This window comes from Myotis myotis, unplaced genomic scaffold (genome assembly GCF_014108235.1).
Source record: "Myotis myotis isolate mMyoMyo1 unplaced genomic scaffold, mMyoMyo1.p scaffold_m19_p_19, whole genome shotgun sequence".
NCBI lineage: Eukaryota > Metazoa > Chordata > Mammalia > Chiroptera > Vespertilionidae > Myotis > Myotis myotis.
The window spans coordinates 13456864-13482329 of NW_023416323.1; the positions used below are offsets into that span (position 1 = coordinate 13456864).

Sequence of the window (25466 nt, forward strand, 5' to 3'; positions counted from 1 at the left end):
AAATAAGTTATAGGTCATTCATCACAATAACATTTGAAAAGGGCAAGATAGCCCTGGCCCGTTGATTGGAGCATCATCCCGTACACTGTAGTGTCCCTGGCTCGATTTCCAGTCAGGGCACATGCCTAGGTTGTGGGTTTGGTCCCCAGTCAGGGCAAGTACTGGAGGCAGCCAATGGATGTACCTCTCTCACATAGATTTCTTCTCTCTCTCTCTCTTACTCTCTCTAAAAATAATTAGATATATATTTAAAGTGCAAGATATACTGTTTAGTCACTAGACATATACGGGGGTCCACTTAATTCTGGGAACTACTTAATTCTGGGAACTACTTAATTCTAGACTATTCTTAAAGAACAATTCTTTCTCAGATCTATCAGGTAACACCACCACCACCACTACCACCACTACCACCACTACCACCACCACCACCACCACATTGCATTATTCAGTTATTTTTAAAAAAAATTTTTAAGTTGATTTCAGAGAGGAAGGGAGAGGGAGAGAGAGACAGAAACATCAATGATCAGAGAGAATCATTGATTGGCTGCTTCCTGCACGCTCCCCACTGGTGATCAAGCCCACAACATGGGTATGTGGCCTTGGCCAGAAACGAACCTGGGACCCTTCAGTCCGCTGGCCAATGCTCTATCCACTGAGCCAAACAAGCTAGGGTGCATTACGCCGTTATTAATACCCCACTTAGGATATAGATAGCTTCAAGTTCAGTTCTTGTGAATGGAAAAAGACAGAAGACTCAACCCCGGATCTAAAGTCATGAGGAAACCTCGGGAGAGGTGAGTCAACCTCAGCACATGGTGGACAGAATAACACTCCAGGAAGAAGGGAATGAGGGAGAAACTTTTGGGGAGGAACAGAAAGCACGTGCAGGGGTTACTTCTCTCTGGCCCAGAGCAAAGCTGGGAAAAGGAGTTCTACAAGTGGGCTGGATTTTAGTAACCCACCAAAGGCGAGACCACACAGTCTTCTGCCCAAGTCCCCTAACCAGATAGCCCCGTCCTCTGCTGAGGTGGAGGGAAAGGTGCTGTATTTTAATTATATGGTACTCTCCATGGTCATGGCCCACTTACCCCAGTCCTTACAACCATCCAGCACCTCTGTTTACAAAAAGAGGCCCTAGAACTACTCCTGTGGAGCTCACCTGTGCAGTGTGGGTCATCCTCCCCAACACTCCAACTAGATTTTACCAGACCTGCTGTTAATGATGCCCACTGAGAAATGCAAGCAATCTTTCACCACGTTTTGCCCAAGATGGGTCCAGATCTATCTCAGCAGCCAAAACTTCAGCCACTTATTTGTCCTCCCCACAATCCATGTGTTCCTTCATGCACAAACGTGCACATCCACTTAGGGGAAGCAAGAGAGGACCCAGGACAAATGCAGGGTTCAGCCCAAAGCCTGGGGTGGGAGGTCCACAGCAAGCTACACATGTAGTCACTTCTCCAAGGACAAGAGCACAGGTGGAACTCACTGTGCACCTGCCCCTCTCTGCATTGCCTAGAGGTATCACCACAAACACACCATCTTTCTCTCCAACAATCAGAGGAATTCAAAAGCACTTTAAATCAGTTTAAAACTCAAGTGACAAAACAGAGAACAGTAGAACAAATAAAGAATTCAAAAACTGAAAAAAACACACACAAATGAAACTCACTGAGAAGGCTGTCCTAGTAATTGTTTTGAAAACATGATGGTAAATATGATATTTCATATCTTGTTATAATAGATTATAGTAATAAACCTAATATTTAAAGTTCATACTCACAAAAGGCAGCTAAATAAAGGCTACAGGTTATTTTGGAAAGCAAATTTATGTTCTCAGGTGAGTATTAATTACTTAGAAACCATCTACTTCAAATATTTTATTTTCAATCTTGTTTTCTAATAAGTAACACTGACAGTCATCAAACCACTGACCTGAATGAGGTTCATGCCAACATCTCTCCTTTAGAGGCTTTATATGATCACAATGTCTATTTTCGATACATTTAAGATGCTGAACTTGTAAATCCCCTGTTCCTGACTGGGTAGCTGCAGTGCACAAATCAACTCCTGTTCCTCAATGTTCTGCACGTAATGCCCCACCACACCCCATGTGAAAGGGGTTTAAAAAAAGCAATTCTGTGACTCACAACCATCTGTTCTAGAGTGCGAAACAGATCTACAATTTTCAAAAGATATAGCTTGGTGTTAAATAAGACAGTTCTGTAGAATGTCTAAAAACAGTAAAAGGACAGTTTGGATTGGACTCCAATAAACACCTGTTCTGTTTTCTTCACAAAAGTTCAATTCTTTTCAAATAAAAACCAGACTAGTGTGTATGTCCGTACGTATGTATACACACACACACACACACACACACACACACACACGCACAGCTGCACCCTTAGCACAAGCTGCTCCAGTTCCTTCTCATTATTATCAGCTCCTTAGAGGTAAATTCAGTTCAAACTTACATTTTTATTTCCCTCACTCTTTATATGATCATCTGGTCCCAATTTCAGAGTAGAGATAAGACTTAACATTTCCAAGTGAGTTCACTGTGAACTGGGACTGGAGGCTGACACAGGATCACAGTGGTCTTCTCATAGGACAGTGATCGCCTATGTTCTCTTTACACTGCACCCTCCTCTCCTCTGGGGGCTACTTCTCAAGCTTACTAACCAGGTGTGTATGGGGGTGAGTTTAGCCAAGAAGTCCTAGTGCCTTCCTCGTGCCCCAGAACTCTTGAGTATGGGGGAGATTTAAGATTCACTTTTTCCATGCAAAGAACAGAAATGCTCCCTACCTTTAGGCATTCTGAAGAGGACACGAGACAGGTGCTGATGAAAGCGTCTCTAAAAGGACAGACAGGAAGGATCCAGCAACAGAATTAGAGATTGGGGATAGGTGTACTCAGGGAGAGGAGCACAGGTGCCTGGGCTTGCCCTACTTTTAAGACAGGTTTTCTGCCCTGGCCAGTATTCTCAGTGGTTACAGTATCTGCCCTCACAGTTGAATTTTTTTTTTTTTTTTTTAAATATATTTTATTGATTTTTTACAGAGAGGAAGGGAGAGAGATAGAGAGTTAGAAACATCGATGAGAGAGAATCATCGATCAGCTGCCTCCTGCACATCTCCCACTGGGGATATGCCCGCAACCCAGGTACATGCCCTTGACCGGAACCGAACCTGGGACCTCTCAGTCCGCAGGCCGACGCTCTATCCACTGAGCCCAACCGGTTTCGGCCACAGTTGAAGTTTTGATTCCTGTTCAAGGGCTTATACCCAGGTTGAAGGTTTGATCCCCAGCCTTGTTGGGGCACATGCAGGAAGCAAACAATTGATCTCCCCCCCCCCCTTCTCTCTCCCTCCCTCCCACTCTTTCTAAAAATAAAAAGAAAATCAATGGAAAAAAATAAAATAGGTTTCCTGTTGCTTAGGCTAGAATGTGCTTGTGAAGGCAACGAAGCCAGCCATCATTCCAGAACATCCAATAGAGCTACCTTCATCATCTTCAGGGGTCCTCCCCTTGGATTTATCATGGTCCTTAGTCTTCTGCTTCTTCCTTGAGGTGTTGAAATAGTAAGTGCCACCTACAAGGAATAGGGAAAGTGTTTAACAATCAAGATCTGCAACTATAGGGGAATACTTAGGAGAAGAGTACATTTTCAAATAACCAAATCAAAATAGAAACTATCTAAAACCTATAAGATGTAGAAGTTTGAGATAAAGCATTTTCTTCTATCATTCTTAGTATAGTATTTACAAATCCTATATAATAAAAGCCTAATATGCAAATCAACCAAAAGGTGGAACGACCAGTCACTATGATGCACACTGACCACTAGAGTGAAGATGCTCAACGCAGGAGCTGCCCTAGCCAGCAGGCCCCAGGCCAGCCAAGGCAGGTGCCAGCGAGGGACCCCCTGATCACCCCACTGGTTGCCCCACAGAGGGAGGTGACAGGCAGTGGCTGGGGGTGGGGCTGGCAAGCAGGGGCGGGGCCTGATTGCCCCCAGATCGACCCCTGATTGGCCCTGATTGCCAACTAGGCCTAAGGACCCTACCCGTGCACGAATTTCATGCACTGGGCCTCTAGTTATAGAACAATAAACTACTTCAACTTATGAAATACCTTTGTGATTTAAAATAGTGAATGTGAGAAAGTGAAAATTAATTATGAACTTAAATTTGAGAACGTGTCAGGAATTTGTTGAAGAATAATCCCTCTAATATATAGTCACTTTAAATGAACAAATAAAGGACACAAATGGCATTGGCACATGCAGTAAGGCAGCAAGTCAACTGTCACCATCACCGAAACAGGACTACATAACACTCCTCACACAAAAGGCCTATTTTATCCAAGGTCTTAACAAATCAGTGTTAAAAATGGGGGGGAAAGATTCTCAAAACTATGACCGAGTTGTACTTTTCTTCACAGACATTAACAGAATCACAAGTGAAACTACCTTGATGGCCACCTGACACAGATTAGGCTGTTGAAGGTTGAAAGGTGTGCCACTGGGCACATGTGTAGATTTAAATGAAAAAACAAGATAGCCCTAATCGGTTTGGCTCAGTGGATAGAGCATCAGCCTGCGGACTGAAGGGTCCCAGGTTTGATTCTGGTCAAGGGCATGTACCTTGGTTGTGGGCACATCCCCAGTAGCGAGTGTGCAGGAGGCAGCTGATCGATGTCTCTCTCTCATCGATGTTTCTAACTCTCTATCCCTCTCCCCTCCTCTCTGTAAAAAATCAATAAAATATATTAAAATAAAAAGAGAAAAAACACAGATACCAGATGTGCAAACTGCCCCCAAGTCACAGCTTTCTCACCATGTGTGGACACCAGGCTATCTGATGTATACTAGCAGTCAGAAGATTTTACTTTTTCCCTATTCCAACTGGATAAAGGAGGGAGTCAAATTACAGAAGTCACTCCTTAAGATCGTTTGACCTAAGGTCAAGAGAGACAGTAGGATGTCAGAGTCTCACTAAACAGTGCAAGTCTATAGTGAAAGCAAATTATTTCCAGGCTAGTTTTAGTTACCTTCTGGTTATAAAACACATGAGCCACTCTGTAGATCCTTACAAACGTTCTTGGAGCTGGCTAGAGAACATGAAAACATGACAAAACTTTTCAAGCAGCCCAATTATTGCTATACACCAGAATTTAAAAAAAAACAAATGATTCAAAATAAGCAAAAATGGCCTGTTCTGATCTTAGACAACCATCCTTTTTGTAAACTTCATTTCAAAGCATCTAAGGACTCATGATATATAGAAGCCAAAGGTCTGATTAGTGATTTCGTTTTTCTGTCAATGTCAAACCAGCAACATTACCCTTTATTTACTCACAAATGGCCCAGGCTTTGCCTGTCACTTGTCTTTCAACAGATACACACCTAAAAGCTTCCAGAGCCTCAATGGATTCTGGACTAGATGCTGTTTCAATAACAATTCATGGATCCCTTCAAAGGTAGGGGTTAACAGTCGCAATTGGAAACTCTGAAAAAAAAAAAAAAAATGACAACCAGGATCAGTCTTCCAGGTACTACAGTAGTGTACCAGTCTATATTTCCAAAGTTCTGTTTTCAAGATGAGCATTCTCCCACTTGAATATGTTTCATATTCTTAAGGCCAATTTAATTTTTTCTGTATCTATGTTGGCAATTTCTTTATTTGTTCTATTATTTATTTTATTGGTTGATTGATATGAGACAGAGAAAGAGAAAGAAAAAGAAAAAGAGAAAAAGGAGAGAAACATCTATGTGTTGTTTCATTTAATTTTTTTTAAACACAATTACTTTATTGAGTTCTTATAATCAAATACTGCCAACTAGCATTACTTCCACTCATGCATCATTGAAAACAAAAGGATTATTTCCTTGGTATTTTCAAATGATGCATTATACAATAAACAAAAAAAGTTAGAACTTAAAATGCACCCTGATTAATTATGTAAACTGGTAATTTTTTTAAAAAGCATAACTAATAATTTGGTTCTTCATAAAATGGAAATTTAAATATTTCTCCTGATAATCTTGAGGTTATCATTATGTTATGAGTAGTGCAAAGTGTGGCACACAGAGTTTCATCTAGAAAGGTGTCTTACACACCTTATTAAACAAATGAAATGTGCATAACAAAATGCATACAGTCAATGAATGATAGAAAGCATGTTTGAAATACAAGGCAGCCTTCACTTACTGAAGAATTCACTGGTTACTTCTTGTACATGCCCAGACCAGAGATCAAACCCAAATCCTTGGCGTATCGAGAGGATGCTCTAACCAACTAAGCTACCCAGCCAGGGTCACTTATTTTTAATTTTTTTTCCTTAGCTCATTTCTGCTCTGTTGCTGCTATGAAGAAAAGTTAACACCTTGCCCAATGCTCCTCGGTGAGGAGCACATTACATGCAATTTCCTTTAGCAATAGAATGAAAATTTCTAGTCTATACAATTATTGTCCCATTTAATAAATACTACTATTCTTGCCTCAGTGACAAGAAGAGATCATATAGAAGAGGGCCACTGAGTGTGGACTGGACCTAATAAATAAGCAACATCAGTGTGTTAAATATAGTACACACAAAAATCATCATTCTTCAATGTCAGCCCCAAAGACTGTTTAAACCAGCTTACTTAGTTTATTACTATTATAGCCATTGGTGAGAGAATTTGCTTAGATTTCACAAGTATGTGTGAGTTGTTTATTTAAGCTCTTATTTTACAGAATAAGCAAAGGATCAGACTTAAGATAATAAGTTATGTTCCTTCTCAATAGAATGAAAAAGGGGGGAGGGGGCAGCATATCTATAGTTGCCCTCAAGTTCAGGAAAGTGGCCAGTAATCTAGAATAGGACTATAATTAAAATTGGTTCTCAAATTATGTAAAAATAATAATAAATTTCGACCTAAAATGCGAGGGTTGAATTGCTAAGAAAGGTCTGGGAAGAAAAAATCAGCTAAAAACGCACCAGGGCCGAAACCGGTTTGGCTCAGTGGATAGAGCGTTGGCCTGCGGACTGAGAGGTCCCAGGTTCGATTCCGGTCAAGGGCATGTACCTGGGTTGCGGGCACATCCCCAGTGGGAGATGTGCAGGAGGCAGCTGATCGATGTTTCTCTCTCATCGATGTTTCTAACTCTCTATCTCTCTCCCTTCCTCTCTGTAAAAAATCAATAAAATATATTTTAAAAAAAACAAAACAAAAAAAACGCACCAGGACTTAGCGCTTGCTTTCAGGATGAAATGTCAACCTTAGCAGGGTCTGGAACACAGCATTCACATCGAAGGTGCTCCATGAATTTGTATCGATAACGTTTGAGGCTGCTGCACGACGAAAGTAAACTACAGCTACGTGGTGTTTTGCTCACACAAACCCTCAGGCCACTGAGGACTGTGGCCAGCTACTATGTGCACGGTGGAAAAATTCATCTTGAGGGGCTCTGGTCTGAGCCAAATGTAAAATACTTCTCTAATAGAAAATGATGAAACTCTTATTGTCTTCGATTTTAAAACGCAAGGAATACAGGCAGAAAATACCAACACCCGAAGTACGGGCTGGAAACACCCAAGCCAGGGCCTGCATAACGCGCTACCGCCTCCCAGCCCCGGCGGGAGCGGCATCTACGCGACCCGGGTTACCTGCAGGACTCGGCCTCCAGCCTCGGCGACACCCATCGGAGTCCTGTAGACGAAGTACGGCCACCTCCTCCCGAACCCGACGTGGAGACTCGGGCCCCAGCCCAAGCAAGGGCCGCACAGCCGCCCGGGACCCGGACCCTGGCCCTGCCGGAGGGCACGCAGCAGCAGCCACGCGGCCGCCATGTTGGCCCGGAAGCGGCGCCGGCCTGGTCGGGGACTCCTCGAGGCGCCTGCGCGGTTGGGGCTTCCCAGGCTTCTTCCCCCGGAGCCGGCTTCCGGGTCGCGCAGCGTCTGGGCACCGGTCCCGCCGGGACTGCCTACAGGTTTATTGAGCTGCCGCGGCGGAGGGTGCTGCCAGTACAGCTGCAGCCTGGCGGGCCCTGGAGGGAAGTAGAGCGACTCGGCGCCGGGCCGCGGGTGGGGAGGGGTTGGCTGCAGCAGGTTCCGGGTCACCGCGTGGAGCGAGAGAGGTGCGGGGAACGCGAGCCGACAGCGGGGTCCGATCCCGCCCGGCGCGTCTTAGCGCGAGGAGCGCGGAGAAGGCCCTTCACGCGGACCGGCCTGAGTTAAGAGGAAGAATGTTGAGAAGGGGGGTCACGCAGTAACCCCGGCGCCGACACAAATGTGGAATCTCGCCCTACAAGATGTTTAATTTTGAGTAGACAACAGCCCAGCTAGTTATATTCTGGAGGCACGCTGACTCAGTTCTGAAAGTCATTTCCATGCCGTAACCGGTTTGGCTCAGTGGATAGAGCGTCGGCCTGCGGACTGAAAGGTCCCGGGTTCGATTCTGGTCAAGGGCATGTACCTTGGTTGCGGGCACATCTCCAGTAGGAAGTGTGCAGGAGGCAACTGGTCGATGTTTCTCTCTCATCGATGTTTCTAACTCTCTATCTCTGTCCCTTCCTCTCTGTAAAAAATCAATAAAATATATATATATATAAAAGAAAGAAAGTCATTTCCAGCCGTGGGGGCAGGATCGCCGCCGGGACAGAGAGTCCACTAGCTGCTCTTGGATAGCCAGAAGTCTGGTTTAATCCGCGGCTCAAACTGTTCGCCCTGCGGGGTCCTGACCTCACCCAACCCACCCCTTTTCTGGCCCACCTTAGCTCTGCGTATGAATGTTAGTTCTCAGACTAATGATTGCTGAGAGCTGTAAAGCTTGTTGAGTAGGAAAAGCAAAGAATAAGGTGGATGTATTACAAGGGTAGGGTTAGGATGTGCTTTTCTGTAGCCCTGAATTCCTGAGCATGAATCATAACCATTTTCCTGAGTGCTAACTAGTGCCTGGCTCCATTTAATACCCTCTGATTTAATACAACTCTGAGAAGCAAATACTTTTTTTAAAATATATTTTTATTGATTTCAGAGAGGAAAGGAGAGGGAGAGAAAGAAACATCAATGATGAGAGAATCATTGATTGGCTGCCTCCTGCACACCCCATACTGGCACACTGGGGATCGAGCTGCAGCCCAGGGAATGTGGTGACCTCCTGGTTCATAGGTTGATGCTCAACCACTGAGCCATGCAGGCTGGGTAGCAAATACTTTTAATATCTATTTTACAGATAACGACTGACAAAATTAAAGTAACTTGAACAAAGTCATATCTAACAAGTGATGGCACAGAGTTTCAGAGCTGGTCTCACTGGGTTCTGGATCACTCACCATTACACCTGAAGTGTTATAAAGTAACATGTATAACTAGTACATACTTCCCCTTTCTCCCCCCTGAAAATAGGACGATTTGGGGACACTTTTTTAAAAGTAAGTGCCTTGATTATTGGCCTTTGGCTCTTTGGCAACCACTGCTTTTGCAGAGGTTCTTATTTGTGGTTTGTTGGTGGAGAAAGCAGCCACTAAGCCCAGGGCTACAGCTGATTTACACAACTGAACTGCCTTTCCTTTTGTTTCTCCTGTTCTCTTACAATTTTCCTTCCTAGTCAATCCATTCTCTCCCATTTTCCTCCTCCATCATTTTTTCTTTTCCTGGTTAAATTGTCCTGTCCACATTTTGCCATCCAGCTCCCTGTGACCTGCCCCTACTCTCTCCCCAGACCAGTCTAATGACTAACCAAACTTACAAGAGTGGTTTCTTGCACCCTATTAAAGCTTGTGCAAAGCCTCCCTGACATGAAAGGACCAAACCTGCCATCCTCATGCCTGTTCCCTCATCACCCGGTTCAGAGGATTTGTGCTTCAAAGTTGCTAACATACTTGAATGTGTCTGGGAAGAGTATAAGATGTAATCCCATCAATATCGTTTGAAATGAATACCCTCTGATTTAATACAACCTCTGTGTTCCAACCTCTTTGCCTGGGATTCAGTTGTATGCAGGGGGCCAGCCTCTGGTGAAAGAACGCTGGCTTCTGTCCTTCTCAGCCTATGACTTTGAGCATGTTATTAACTTCCCCAAGCCTCAATTTTCTCATCAGTAAAATGGGGATGATAATTATCTGCCAAGTGAGGCTAATATCAGCCTTGGGTTTCCCACAGGGTTGTTGTAAAGATAAAAGGCAATTAAAGTATGTGAAAGCAACTTGGGAACCAGGAAGGCAGAAGGCGTTCATATTCAGGAGTTATTCCTAGGATGCTGTGGGAAATTAGGTCCTGGGAAAACAAGACTATTGATTCATTTCTTCAAACACATTTATTTAACAAATGTGCTTTGAAAACTGGCTGTGTCCCAGGCCTCAGGTGAGAGGTGAATTGTGAGTCTGAATCCTACACTGCTTCAGTCCAATTCCTGTGGTGTCCCAGAGCAGAGGCTCCTGTGGCCTTGCAATAGGGATTTAGTTTAAAGATTCGGGTGCCCATGCCCTGGACAAGGCTCTGTAAGAGAGTTGGCTCCCTGGATCTAACTTGGCTCTCAGGCCCTGCTTCCTTCATCTCCCACCAGGATATCAGCTTCACTTTCCTCTCAGCCATTTCTATTACAGCTATCTTTATTCTATCTGCAACTTCTGTTCACTAATTTGTACTTCCTCAGCTCTCTAAACTCTGTTCATCAGGAGGTTTCAGCATGGCTTACCTTAACCATCTGAGAGGCAATCTCATGGTGAACTCCGGGTTTGAGTCAGGGCATGTCATAGGTCTCTGCACAGCCACCCTATACTGGGTACCATTTGTTCTATATCCAGTTCAAGATTTATGAGCAAAGTGAGCCTCAGGAGGTGAGGAAGTGCCACCCTTTCAGCGTGGGCTGCAATAAAGGGAGAGGAGCAGAGAGTGCATCTGTTACACTCTCATCCTAAGAACTCCACCCTCTGTTCCTCAGCAAGGAGGAGTCCTTGCTCACTATTAGCTGAAGGGCTTTACGCAAGCTGCTTTTGGAACATCTGCTGATTGCCTTGCCAGTAAAATAGGAATAATATCTTAGCAGTCTAGAGATAGAAATTGATCTTTTGGGTTTTCATATCTAGGCTTCCTTATTAATATCAGAACAAATAATTACTTTCTTTTTATAAATTAGGCAGTTTGGCAGCAACTAAACTTCTAAACTTTTTTTAAAAGCTTGGTTGCTTCCATACCCTGGCCTTTGAAGCCCTTGGACTGTTGCTCAATATAATTGCTGTACTGTAATTAGGAAGGTGAGTTCATCCTACTAAGGCTAAGTCATGCATGCAGCTTTGAATGATCTGGTCTACAACTAGGTATTTGGCTAATATTAGGATGTCTTCTATAAAATATACTTCCTTGTGGAATGTTTGAATAAACATTTATCTCTGAATTTTGGTAAACTTTGTTTCTGAACTAAAGATCTGTCTTAGGAAACTATTTCTTCTCATATGACTCGTTAACTGGGTTTTACTCATTACACATACAATAAGATTTTATGCCGAAACCGGTTTGGCTCAGTGGATAGAGCGTCGGCCTGCGGACTGAAGGGTCCCAGGTTCGATTCTGGTCAAGGGCATGTACCTGGGTTGCGGGTGTGTCTCCAGTGGGAGATGTGCAGGAGGCGGCTGATCGATGTTTCTCTCTCATCGATGTTTCTGACTCTCTATCTCTCTCCCTTTCTCTCTGTGAAAAGTCAATAAAATATATTTTAAAAAAAGATTTCATAATCACAGAGTTCATTTTTTTAAAAAATATATTTTTAATTGATTTCAGAGAGGAAGGGAGAGGAAAAGAGATAGAAACATCTATGATGAAAGATAATCATCTGCCTCCTGCAGGACCCCTACTGGAGATTGAGCCTGAAATCTGGGCATGTGCCCTGACCAGGAATGGAACCCGTGACCTCCTGGTTCATAGGTCGGTGCTCAGCCAACAAGCCACACTGGCTGGGCTCATTCTGGAATTTGCGTTTGACAAATAGCTATGTGTTCCTATATATTTCTTAAAACTGTTGGGTGTGGCCCTAACTGGTTTGGCTCAGTGGATAGACTACAGCAGTGATGGCGAACCTTTTGAGCTCGGCGTGTCAGCATTTTGAAAAACCCTAACTTAACTCTGGTGCTGTGTCACATATAGAAATTTTTTGATATGTGCAACCATAGTAAAAGAAAGACATATTTTTGATATTTATTTTATATATTTAAATGCCATTTAACAAAGAAAAATCAACCAAAAAAATGAGTTCACGTGTCACCTCTGACACGCGTGTCATAGGTTTGCCATCACTGGACTAGAGCGTCAGCCTGTGGACTGAAGGGTCCCAGGTTCGATTCCGGTTAAGGGCATGTACCTTGGTTGCGGGCACAAACCCAGTAGGGAGTGTGCAGGAGGCAGCTGATCGATATTTCTCTCTCATCGATGTTTCTAACTCTCTATCCCTCTCCCTTCCTCTCTGTAAAAAAACAAAAACAAAAACAAAAACTGTTGGGTGTGGGACTTTGGATGGATATTTAGGAGGGAGCTTGCAAGGGCAGGGTGTATATTCTGTTATAATTTTAACTCCCATAGCTGTAGACAGCACATACCAAATTCATTAATCACTTATTCTGTTGATTGTATCAGCTATCATTACTTTGCAACAAATTACCCTAAAAATTAGCAAGTTTAAACAACTAATGTTGCCCTGGCTGGTGTTGGTGTCGTCCAATGGTTAGAGTGTTACCCTCACACTGAACTGAAGGGTTACAGATTCGATTCCCGGTCAAGGGAATCCATATCTGGATTGCAGGTTCAATCCCTGGCCCTATTGGGTTGCATGCAGGAGGCAAGGCAACCAATCGATGTGTCTCTCACACATTGATGTTCCTCTCTCTCTCTCTCTCTCTCTCTCTCTCCCTCCCTCCCTCCCTCTCCCTCCCTCCCTCGCTCCCTCCCTCCATTCCTCCTTCCCTCCCATTCTCTCTAAAAAAAAAAAAAAAAAAAAAAAATTAATGGAAAAAACATCCTCAGGTGGGGATTAACAATAAAAAAACAAAAACAAAACTAATGTTTATTTCATACAGTTTCTGAGGGTCAGGAATCCAGGAGTGGTTGACTGGCTAGTTCTGGCTGCTCAGATTCTCTCACAAGAGTGCAGTTGATGCCCTGGCTGGTTTGGCTCAGTGGATAGAGCACTGGTCTGCGGACTGCAGAGTCCCAGGTTTGATTCCTGGTCAGGGCACATGCCTAGGTTGCAGGTTCGATCCCCAGTAGTGGGTGTGCAGGAGGAAGCAGATCATGGACTCTCTCATCATTGATGTTTCTATCTCTCTCTCCCTCTCTCTTCCTGTCTGAAATCAATAATATATATATATAGAGAGAGAGAGAGTGAGAGAGAGAGAGCGCGAGCGAGAGAGCCAGCCCTAACCGGTTTGGCTCAGTGGATAGAGCGTTAGCCTGCAGACTGAAAGGTCCCAGGTTTGATTCCGGTCAAGGGCATGTACCTTAGTTGCCGGCATATCCCCAGTAGGGGGTGTGCAGGAGGCAGCTGATCGATGTTTCTCTCTCATCAATGTTTCTAACTATCCCTCTCCCTTCCTCTCTTTAAAAAATCATATATATATATATATATATATATATATATATATATATATATATATAGTGCAGTTGAATTGATAGGGCTGAAGACATTAGAAGCTTGCCTAACACCAGAGAATGGGCTTCCAAGGTGACATCCTGGCCTGGCTGTTGGTGGGAGGCCTCAGCTCCTTGCCTAATGGGGCTGCTCACATTACATGGTTCCATGTGGCAGGCATGACCCAAGGGAGCAGGGATTATTGAGGGCCAGTTTGGAGGCTACCGACCATAGTGATGATTATAAAAGACTAGAGGCCCGGTGCACGAATTTGTGCACAGGTGGGGTCCCTCAGGATGGCCTTTGGGAATCAGGCCTCAGCTTGTGCCCCCAGCCTCACAGCCCCACAGCCGTACCTGACACCCTGCCGTGGCCTGGCACTACCCCCTCACCAGCTGCACCATCCTGCCTGCGGAGTGATTAATTGGGGCTGGGACCCGGACCCGGCTCCCTCAGCGCCTGGGAGCTGGGCAGTGGCCCTGCTCCCCACCACTGCTGCTGGTCACTGTCTGAGGAGTGATCAATGGGGTGATTGGGCCCCCACTTGCACCTGCCTTGGCCTGGTGCCACCTGCTCACCTGCTCCACCATCCTGCCATGGTACCGCTCTCATTGGGGCTCATCAGGGCTGGCAGGGCCTCCACTGCCATCCGCTGCCAGCACTGAGTCACTGACACCCACCATGTTCAGTGCCACCCCCTGGCGGTCAGTGCTCATCACAGCAAGCAGTTGAACTCCCTGTGGAATGATCGCCTGAGGGTATAATTTGCATATTAGACTTTTAATATATAGGATAATCTGTTTAGACTTGCTCAGCAAAACTCAATCCCTCAGTTCCTGACTCCCCAATCATATGATCCAGCCCTTCATAATGTCATATTAATGGCACATTGAAGAAGGGACCTTGCCTTTGGGATCATGGAGTAGAAGGATAACTCAAAAGTGCTGCTGGCACCTTTCCCACCCCGAGGAGAATGCCAGCTGTGATTGGAGAGCATGAGGCCTATACAGAGAGCGAAGTAGCCGAGGCTAGAGGTGAGACTTGAGAGCCCATTTGAGTCCCTAGATCTAGTCATTGTGAATGGATCTCTCTACATTTCCTTGTTATGCGTCTACCCCTTCCTTATGATGCAGGTGTTTTTTGTTTTTTTAGAGTTTATAATATATTCTTTGATTTGTTCTTTACAATGAATATTTGTTCTTACTTTTCTTTTTTTATTGATTTGAGAGAGAAGCAGGAATGGGGGAGAGAGAGAGAGAGGGAGAAACATCGATTTATTTTTGTTCTTCCACTTATTTTTTTTTAAAATATATTTTATTGATTTTTTTACAGAGAGGAAGGGAGAGGGATAAAGAGTTAGAAACATCGATGAGAGAGGAACATCAACCAGCTGCCTCCTGCACACCTCCTCCTGGGGATGTGCCTGCAACCAAGGTACATGCCCTTGACCTGAATCGAACCTGGGACCTTTTAGTCCGAAGGCCGATGCTCTATCCACTGAGCCAAACCAGTTAGGGCTTCTTCCACTTATTTTTGTATTCATTGGTTGCTTCTTGTATGTACTCTGACCAGAGATGAAACCAGAAACCTTGGTGTATCAGGACAACTCTTTTTTTTTTTTTTTTAAATATATTTTATTGATTTTTTACAGAGAGGAAGGGAGAGAGCTAGAGAGTTAGAAACATCGATGAGAGAGAAACATCGATCAGCTGCCTCCTGCACATCTCCCACTGGGGATGTGCCCGCAACCCAGGTACATGCCCTTGACCGGAATCGAACCCGGGACCCCTCAGTCCGCAGGCCGACGCTCCATCCACTGAGCCAAACCGGTTTCGGCAGGACAACTCTTTAACAAACTGAGCTACCCAGGCAAGGCTGATGCAGGGTTACATTGGGTTTTTATCTATTTCAGTTGGGGTTTGCCTGTCCAGGTACCTTAATCATTGGGGAGTCATCATTGGCCACAGGGTTCCTTATCAACTCCCCAGTGTGGGTTCAGAAGCCTCATCTGTGTTCAGCTACCAGGAAAGAGGGATCATGTCTGGTTGTACAGTTTATAGTCTACGCCTAGAAGTTACTAGCCAGATATCTCTTTGGTCTCAGGGGTTACTTGTTTGGGGAATGATAAGATATTTGTAGCAAGAAAGAGTTCACCTGTCTGTATATGATATCCAACCACCATGGTAGTATTTATAGTCCAATTTTTCCTACCTTGACCCATGCACAAGGTTGCCTGGTTGCTGTGGGTGCCTGTCTTTTGTCCCCTGTGTCAGTTTCACCATCTTCTGAAAAAACAGCCTTGGTCCTATCTAAGGCCTCCGCGAAGAGAAGGGGTCCCAGCCAAAGTAGGCCACCCAAAATGAGGTGGGACACCTCTCCCCCTCAACAGGGGTCCGGCTCTGCACGGGCACAGAAGTCCCAGACGCACCTCCAAATTGTGAGAGATGCTCACCTGTCTGAGTTCAAATAACGGACTCAGAGACATGAAGCATGGTGAAAATGAGACCTTTAATACATCCTCAAGAGCTGGTGTCTGTGGACAGGCAGGCAGGCACAGAGCAGCAATCACAGGCAATTTAGCCCTGTGGCACGAGAGTCCCTCCTCTGATTCCTCATTGGCTGAGTACTATGGAGTTAACAGTCTCTCCAGTATGTTGCCTAGATCTTACTCTCTCCTATTGGGTTATTAAAAAAAAAAAAAATGGTCTGAGGTCTGTTCTAGTTGTCTCCACCGCCCTTTGCCTAGGCCAGTGGTTCTCAACCTTGGCTGCACACTAGAATCACCTGGGAATCTTTTTAAAATCCTGATTTCTGGGCCTCATCCTCTGGAAATTCTGTTTCTTTGTTACTAATGTTGTGGCCCCACCCCATAACAAAGAAACAGAATTTCCGGAGGATGAGGCCCAGAAATCAGGATTTTAAAAAGCTTCCCAGGTGCCCTAACCAGTTTGGCTCAGTTGATAGAGCGTCGGCCTGCGGACTGGAGGGTCCCAGGTTCGATTCCAGTCAAGGGCATGTACCTTGGTTGCGGGTACATCCCTAGTGGGGGGTGTGCAGGAGGCAGCTGATCGGTGGTTCTCTCTCATCAATGTTTCTAACTCTTTATCCCTCTCCCTTCCTCTCTGTGAAAAATCAATAAAATATATTAAAAAAAAAAAAGATTCCCAGGTGATTCTAATGTGCAGCCAAGGTTGAGAACCACTGGTCTAGGCAGATCTTTCTGGAAAATGTGCTAAGGTCATGTGCAGAGTTCTTTGTTCTCATACCCTCTCCCCCCTTCCTACATCCTGTTTGCCCTGGGGAAATTCATTAACTGACTGGCCACATGCTGTTACTTTTCTAAAAGTTGACTATGCTGAAGATGGATCACAGAGGCTATGAAAATTTGTTATTTTGAAAGGGGACTTCAGAGCAGGAGTGAGGGGATGAGTGTCGCCCCATGACAACTGGGAGTGTGCTAGGATGAGAGTCAGGTGTGGTGGAAGGAGATTGGAGGGAGTGGGCAGGGCTGGGGTCAGGCCTAAGCTGGAGCATCTGATGGTGCTGGGCTCTACTTCTGTCGTTGGGATCCTGCCTTTGTGCTTGAAGTGGGGGGTGTGGAGGATTTTGAGAAAGGACTGACTGGTCTGTTTTGAAAGCATCATTTTGGCTGCTTCATGGCAAATAGGGTCTAGAGAGGCCAGAGGTGGGTAGGGGGAGAACAGGAGGCTGCAACAAGGCCAGAGAGAAAGAGGCTATCTGGGTGGAGGAGAGGCTAGGTGAGAGGAGATGGTCTTCAGGAGGCACAGGAAAGCCTGGGTGACTTTGTCCTTACCCTGGTGGCTGGCTGCTTTGCTGAACCTGCAGTCCCATGGAGGCAAGGCTAGGTGGGCACAGTGCCAGCAGGACATGACTACCCAGCCTGAGCACCCAGATAAGCCTCCCTCTCTGACAGGCTGGCCAGGAACAGCAGCCACCAGGCTGTCTCAGAGAACAGTTTCAGGCATGGCCTCCCTTTCACTGTAATTTACATGGTGGATTTGACAGAGAAAGAGGTGGCCACTTCTACATAGAATTTGAACCACGGCTCACTTAAGGCCCTCCCTCCCCCGCAATACACACACACATACAGGAAAAACACGCACCAGCAGATTGTGGCTAGGCACCGGGATCACCCTGTGGTGCACTCAGCAGTTTTCCCCAGAGGATCTTGTGTTTCTGGAAGTCATGGGCAGCCCTGGTTGGAAGAAGCTCGAGAGCTGATTGAGTTCACCTGGAGATGATTTGAAGCCAGGAGCATACTTTCTTTGGCTTTGTATATGCCTCAAATCAAAGCATGCAATTTGGGTTTTGCCATCTCCATTCCTGCTGTTTTATGTTTTATTTCGCTTGACAGTTTATTTGTTACTTGGACTCTAAGGCAATCCTATCTGAGGTTACAGTTTCATAAACAGAGTAAATAAAACAAATCCCTTAGAATATATTTACAGGCCTCTCTACTGCAAAAGAACTGAAGCACATGTCTGGGAGGTCTGGGGACAGAGGGCGAGGCAGCCGTTCCACTGGGGCCTGGACAGCATGGGTGCTGCGCTGAGGGTCACTGAAAGGTCATTTACAGTATTCAACACTAAAATGTAGGAGCCAATGGCGGTATCATTTCTATATTCAACTCATATGAAATCTATCCTTTTATTTTCTGGATAAAGTTTCAAGTTAAAGCTGGGTTTAGTGACAAAATATATTAATTCCTGTAATATTGAGCATCTGTTATGTCCCCAGTATTATAGTATTATAAAGGGTATGTGCGCCCAGCTGGGTGTAGCTCAGCGGTTGAGCGCCAACCCAGGAACCAAGAGGTCACCAGTTTGATTCTAGGTCTGTCCATACCAGTATGCGCGGGGTTGCAGGCTCGATCCCCAGTCGGGGGCGTGCAGGAGGCAGCCGATTGATGAGTCTCTCTCATTACTGATGTTTGTATCTCTCTCTCCCTTCCTCTCTGAAATCAATGAAAAAATATTAAAAAAAAACAACAAAAAAAAGTGGGGCCGGACTCAGTTCCGAACAAGGTACCACCGCACAACCCCATCGACCATTCCGCGCTTTGTGAGGTCACAGGCGTCGGTGAACGATGCACAGCTCTGCGGGCCCATGGGGGCACGTCTCTCAGACTAGGGCCGAGGGCCTCATGTCCGCATCGTGTGTGCGCTACGGCACACAGCCCGTCTGCCAGGTCCTTCAACACCAGGCCCTGGTTCTCTCCATTTCCCTCAGTCGCTTCCGGCACTTGGAAAGGCCAATTATCAAGCCCGAGAACCAAAAACTTAACCTCCCCTTTGCTATTCAAGCAGCCAATCCAGCTGCTCGATACCCTAACGTCCCATGAGCCTGGACCCACGACCTTGACCAATCCGTCCTCGGACGTCCGTCTGGTCCCGCCTCAGGCCTGTCACAAGAGTTGTCAATCACTCCGTCGCCCTTTCACCCCGCGCAAAGTTCCTCCCTGGCGTCGTGACGTTTGCAATCCTGTGCTCAGCGCCTCGGGCCAATGGCGGTGGCGGATACGGCGGGCCAATGGGCGGCGTCGTTTCATGAGGCCGGCGCCCGCCGCAGCCACCGCGGGTCCCCGAGCCAGAGGCCGCCCGAGCCGGATCACGATGGAGCGAGGGCCACAGGCGGGGAGGCAACGCCGCGGAGCGCGCGGCCTAACGCCCCCTCAGTGATTACCCGAGCCGCTGCGGCGCCGCCGAGTCCGGTCGCGCCCGAGGGGCCGCTTCGCCGGTCTCGGAGTCTTCGCAGCCTCCGCCGCCTTCCCGCGCGGGCCGCGGGCCGGGAGCCGGGCCGGGGCTGCATGGCCTCGCCTGCGCGCCGCCGCTGAGCCCGCGTAGCCGCGCCGTCCGGAGCCGGGTAAGAACCGCCACCGGGTCGGGGTTTGGTGGGCACCGAGTCGTAGGATGGTCTCTCAACCTGCAGGCCTTCCCGGCGGGGAGGAGCAGTGCGACGGACTCCGGGCGGGCCTAGGGGCCAGGGCAGCCGTGAGGGGCCGACGGGGGGCTCCTGGTGGGCCTGGGGCAGCCGTGAGGGGCTGGTGGGGGAGCTCAACGCGAGCCCGGGGACTTGGGGCAGCCCTGAGGGGCCGAGAGTGGGCTCCGAGTGGTTTGGGGGGGCCCGGAGCAGCCGTAAGGGGCCGACGGGGACTCCGGGTGGGCCTATGGGCCTGGGGCAGCTGTGAGGGGCTGACGGGGGAGCTCTGGGTGGGTTTGAAGCCTGGGGCAGCCCTGAGGGGCTGGGGGGTAGGTTCCGGACGGACCTGAGGTGCCTGGAGCAGCCTCGAGGAGCCGCCGGGGGCTACGGGCGGACCCGGGGCTGCGGCGAGTGGCCAAGAGGGGGCTCCGGGAGGGCTTGGGGCAGCCGTGAGGGGCTGAGGGTGGGTTCCGGGCGGACTCGGGCAGCTCGCGGCGTCTGGGCTGAAAGTGAGTGGCCTCAGCGGACGGCCTCCGGATCCGAGCAACCGCTAGGGGCCTATGGGAGGCTCTGGGTAGGCCTGGGGCAGCCGTGAGGGGCTGAGGGTGGACTCCGCGGCGGGCCTCGGTGGTCCGGAAGCAGCTGTGACGGGCTGAAGGTGGGCTTGGGGGCCCGCAGTAGCCGTGAGGACTGAGGTGGGCCTGGGGTTCCCGGGAAGCCATGAGGAACACGGAGTGGGTCCTGTGGCGGGGGCTGTGGGGCTCAGGGCAGCCATGAGGGGTCGACGGTGGGCCTGGGGGGCCCAGAGCAGCCTTGAGGAGCTGATGTAAGACACTGGAGGGGGATGTTGGGCGGTGCTGGGAGGTTGGGGGTCCCGGGCAGCCGTGAGCTCAGGGGTGGGGCTGGGCGCCCAGGGCGGCCTTAAGGGGCTGAGGGGGGCGGCTGGGGGCTTGGGCTGTTGTGAGGGGCTAGGGTGGTTTCCGGGGGTCCAGAGCACCTGGGGAGTGGGGGCACCGACCTCTGACCCGTGGGAGGGGCGCCCTCACGGTAGCGGTGGTAGTTGTTATTCCCAGTCTCTATTATTATCGCTGTTTTGAAATGGGAGCTGGCGGGTTTCGGGCTCCGAGCCGGAGCGGGCGGGCGAGCCGTAGCCCTGGAGGGAAAGCGGGGGCGCCGGGGTTGCAGGAGGAGCGCGTGGGTTCGCAGAGGGGCAGGAATTCGGGGCAGCGGCGCGGGGGGTGTTGTTTGCGGGGGGGGGGGGGAAGGGTAGGCGGGACTGGGGAGCGGGTTGGAGGGAAGCGGTGGTGGCTGCTACAGCAGCCCTTGGCCTCAAGGAACAATGTGAGACGTTGCTTGAAATGTTAATTTCCGTTCCTCATTTCATCATTCCCTGGCAGGGCGGCAGGGGTGTGCGTGTGTGTGTGTGTGTGTGTGTGTGTGTGTGCGCGCGCGCTTGCTTGCTTGCTTGCTTGTGTGTGGTTTTTGGCCCTGCCTCATGGATTCAGTCCCCTCTCAAAGAGGGATTGTGCTTTTAAATCCTGTATCCCTGCCATGTTGCGGGCGTGGGGGGAGTGAGTCTTAATTTTTTGAGATTTGCTCTGTTTCTGGTACCTCATCCAGGCTTTTTGCTTCTGGTGTGTTTTTGGAAAGCCAGCTTTCAAGGAGTATTGGAAGATTAAGCTGGTCTAAGAGAGCTTAATCTGTGTTTTGAAAAGCATCTTTTTTTCTAACATTTAAGATGCAACATACTTAGGTATCATGGTTTCTATAGGTTATGAGACTGTTTCATATCTGTTTGCAAGAACAGAGTGGCTTTGCAAATTTCTCTGTAGAGAAATAAAATCTCAGGCTTCCCTATATTGTGAGTTTAGACAATATTCTTAAATTTATTTTTAACTGAGGAGTAAACGTGTGCAGTTGTTGAATTGCAAAACAGAATATCTTGGTCCTTTTGATAAGATGAATTCAGCAAAATGATGAAAGATGATATTGCTTGTGGAAAAATGCCATTGAAACAGTTACTATTTTTGGTTTGTGCAAACCTAGTCAATGACATTACTTGGATAGTTCTAAATCAGAGACCCTGAAACTGTTTCTTTGGTCTTTGGGACCTTGATCTCTCTTAATAAATATTGGCTGAACTGGAAGACCTAGATTTTTGTTTGTGTCTTTTGAGAATGATTGCACAAATACTCATATTACTTTGAAACTATAGTTAAAGAAAAAAAAAAGGAGGAAAAACATCTTGCTTGACTTTGATTGTGACCCTAGAATTGAATCCCTATTTTGGTGTTTCCTCCCCCACCCTCCATTCAGCTGTTGTTCTCTTTCTGTAGTTTCACGCTTAAGAGCTGGATCTCATTTGAGAGGCTGGGCCTCTTGAATGGAATGAGATGGGAGGAAACAAAGACCAAGTTGCTATGACATTTTTCTGTGTTCTTTGTGCATGACTCTTGAGGTAGTTAAGAAGCTACCCAAAGAGATTGCTCGATTTGATCTAAATTGGAAACTTTCAGAAGTTCTTTTCTTTTGTTTTTTCTTTATTGATTAAGGTATTACATATGTGTTCTTATCCACCCATTGCCCCCCCTACCCCCCAGTTCTTTTCTTCTGAAAATTTTTATTGTGGTAAAACACATAACACAGTTTACCAGAAAGTTTGTTTTTAAAGGTGTCACATAGTTCTTATTTTCATTTGCAGTTCTAAGTTTGTGTCAGCTTTCTTCCTTGAATTGCCACTGTCAGATGTTTTTCTTTAGACCCTCTGTGGACCAGCCATGTTAATCACACTGCACCAGAAGTGTGCTTTTCATCTCTCTAAACCAGATGGACTGCTTATGACTGGGTGGCTGTCATGTTAGCTATAATTACATTGTTGATACAGTGGACAAGTAGAACTTTCTACAATAGAGTAGAAAGGAATATTGAGAATATTTTTCAAGAAGCCTTCTGTACTTTAGATTTTTAAGTATATTTCACATAGTAAGATTATGTTTCATCACACATAAGGAGAGGTTTTTGCATATGGGCAATGAGCCCATCATCAATTAGATAACATAATTAGAGAGTGTCAGCAAATGATGGTTCAGAGCATAATCTGTGTTTGTTGCTAAAATAAGTGTTTTGATCTGTTCATTACCCTGTATAAGTCCCTTTATCCCGCAAATGGTGAGTGTAATGGATGAGCTTCCTTCAGTAGCAAGATGTTTGCTAGTTAATAGGTGAAAATGATGATGCTTTGCTTGTCTGACCACATGCTGTCAGTTTATTATTGCTGTTTAGTTAGTGCTCTGTGGGGATTGAGTTTGGCTGGTTGGTAAACTTTATATAAAAATTGCATGAACTCAAATAACTAAACGTTGTTGTCTGGAAATGTTTTCAGTGTGTGTTCTCTTAAATATGCATTTCAAATGGAATTTTTGTGCAATTCAAGTTTTTCAGTTTTATCTTAAAGTTATATGAAAGTGAGTGTTAATCCTCAGCTCTTAGAACTCTGGCAATTAGAGATAACCAACATGTAATATAAAGCCTTTTTAGGTTTAGGAAATGATCCACGTTGACAATTTCGTTAATTATTATTATTTTTTTAAAAATATGTTTTTACTTTTACTTTGATTTCAGAGAGAAAGAGAGAGAAACATCAGTGATGAGAGAATCATTGATTGGCTGCCTCCTGCACATCCCCCACTGGTAATTCAGCCTGAAGCCCGGGCATATTACTTGACTGGGAACCAAACTGTGACTTCCTGGTTCGTAGGTCGATGTTCAACCACTGAGCCATGCGGGCTGGGTAACAACTTTTTTAATTCTGATAAAGATGTTTCTATTTCTAAGTGGCTCTTTTTTGCTGTTGTTTCATGGATCTTATTCATTATACCTTTTAAACCAGAGCCAGACTCAGCTGTGTACTTAAATGTCTGTTTTTGTTATTTTTTTGTACTTAACTCCCATTCCTCCCCCTCAGTATTTAAATTTTTCTTTAAATTCACCTTTGAACCAAATAGCATTTTGATTGATTGATTAATTACAGAGAGAGGGAGCGAGGGGGAAGAAGAGACAGAGAGAGAGAAACAGGGATTTATTCCATTTATTTATGTATTCGTGATTCTTGTGTGTGCCCTGAGCAGGTATTGAACCTGAAACCTTGGCGAATGGGAACTATGCTCTTCTAATCAACTGACCTACCAGGCCAGGGCTACAAATGTTATTTTTATGATAATGTCCCAAATGCTTATTAACAATCAGACCCTGGTTGCATGGCCCCTCCCCCTAGACTCCACTCTTATGCTGGGTCACACTACCTGTGAACTGGTTGGTGCTTTGGCTACATTGGCCTTTCATTTCGTAGATTGAGCAGTATTTTCATGGCTGTTAGACCTGCTGATTCTCTGTGTGGACCAGTGGACCAGGGTCCCATTGAGTCGCTTCCCTTGCATATTTTCCTCTGCCTCCCTCCCTACTAAAAAAAATCTCCCGAGATAACTTCTACTTAACCTTTGGGTCTTAGTTAAATATTGCTGCTTCTTAGAGTCTCTCTCTGGGCACCCAGGGCCCAACCTAGGGCATGATACTAGTTGTAGAATTGTCTCAAGAAATATTTGTTGAGCCCTAACCGGTTTGGCTTAGTGGATAGAGCGTTGGCCTGCAGACTGAAGGGTCCCAGGTTCAATTCCAGTCAAGGACATGTACCTTGGTCGCAGGCTCTATCTCCAGTAGGGGGTGTGCAGGAGGCAGCTGATCGATGTTTCTCTGTCATCGATGTTTCTAACTCTCTATCCCTCTCCCTTCCTCTCTGTAAAAAAATCAGTAAAATATATTAAAAAAAGAGAAATATTTGTTGAATTGTTTAAAGCCTATATATATGGAAGTATTTGAGTAATTTTGAAAGGCAAAATTTAGGTTTATGAACTTTTATTTATTTGATTGACTAGGAATTATGCTATGTGCATATCATATTCCCACTTACTTTCATTATAAGTTTGCCTTTACGGTTTAGATAAAGGTGTGGGGACATGGCTTTTAAAATTGTCACAAACAAGAAATAAAGGAAAATAATAAAGGGAAGGTTGTCTTTGTCACAGAAAAAAATGATTTCTGTGAAAGCAGTTTTAGTAGGACTGCTGCTTTTGGGGACATAGTCCGAGGCTTGCTGAGTGTAGTTTGTTGCTGTTCCTGCTCGTGACCCTTACGTATTTAATTTAGAATTTTGAGCACCTGGCCACATGTAACAGAAACAGTGGTTTAGCACTTTGAAAGTGTTAGCATTTTAAATTATTTTTTTGTAATTCTTACCTGAGGATTTTTTTTTCTATTTTTATTAATTTCTTATAGAGAGAGAAACATAGATTGGTTGCCTCCCATACACGCCCTGACTGGTACTCAAACCCACAACCCAGGAATGTGTCATGACCGGGAATTGAACCCGAAACCATTTTGGTGTATGAGATTGCCATCCAATCAACTGAGCTACCTGGCCCGGTATTTTATTATTTGTTTATTGTTTTACGTCCTAACTGATTGTATAAAAAAATTCCTGGGTGTTGACACCAAAGCCTCAGTTTAAATATAAACCCCCCAGAATGGAGGTGGCCCGTTAACATTTCCCCCTCCACCAGTTTTATCATTTTAATAAAAAGAAATCTCTTTGGAGGGAATACACCAAAATGGAATTTTGTGTTATTTTCCCCCATTTATATTTGTTTATAAATTTTAAAAAGAAGGAGTTTGTTATATAATTGACAAAATGGCTGCTTTTATAAAGACTAATTATGGATATAACTTAGGTGATAGACACTTGAGTTCTTGTATCTGGTACAGTGAGTTGGATTTGTATGATTTAACTTTTTAGGTAGTAAGGGATGAGAGGGATTGGCTGTAGTTGAAAAAACCAAAAGATATTCTAGAACTTGTTGGTTC

The 25466-nt window shown here is 45.9% G+C and overlaps 2 protein-coding genes across 12 annotated transcripts in view; one reads left to right on the plus strand and one right to left on the minus strand.

Annotated features, from left to right (window-relative positions):
• The window catches only part of SPG7 (SPG7 matrix AAA peptidase subunit, paraplegin), a 47095-nt gene extending 39217 nt beyond the window's left edge, over positions 1-7878 (minus strand). For 4 of the 10 annotated variants that reach the window (XM_036345613.1, XM_036345617.1, XM_036345612.1 and 1 more), the window contains exons 1-3: positions 7658-7878; positions 5412-5514; positions 3507-3596 (exon numbers count right to left, since the gene is read on the minus strand). In XM_036345613.1, the coding sequence (XP_036201506.1) occupies positions 3507-3596; positions 5412-5514; positions 7658-7840 (376 nt within the window). In that variant the 5' untranslated portion in view covers positions 7841-7878. Of the gene's footprint in view, positions 1-2809; positions 2859-3506; positions 3597-5056; positions 5117-5411; positions 5515-7657 lie in introns of those variants that run through there. The other 6 variants (XM_036345614.1, XM_036345619.1, XM_036345616.1 and 3 more) reach the window with 5 other exon arrangements.
• An 11281-nt stretch (positions 7879-19159) lies between these two features.
• The window catches only part of ANKRD11 (ankyrin repeat domain 11), a 271667-nt gene continuing 265360 nt past the window's right edge, over positions 19160-25466 (plus strand). For both annotated transcript variants that reach the window (XM_036346978.1, XM_036346980.1), the window contains exon 1: positions 19160-19493. The gene's annotated coding sequence lies outside the window, so the exon portion shown is untranslated. The remainder of the gene's footprint in view (positions 19494-25466) is intronic.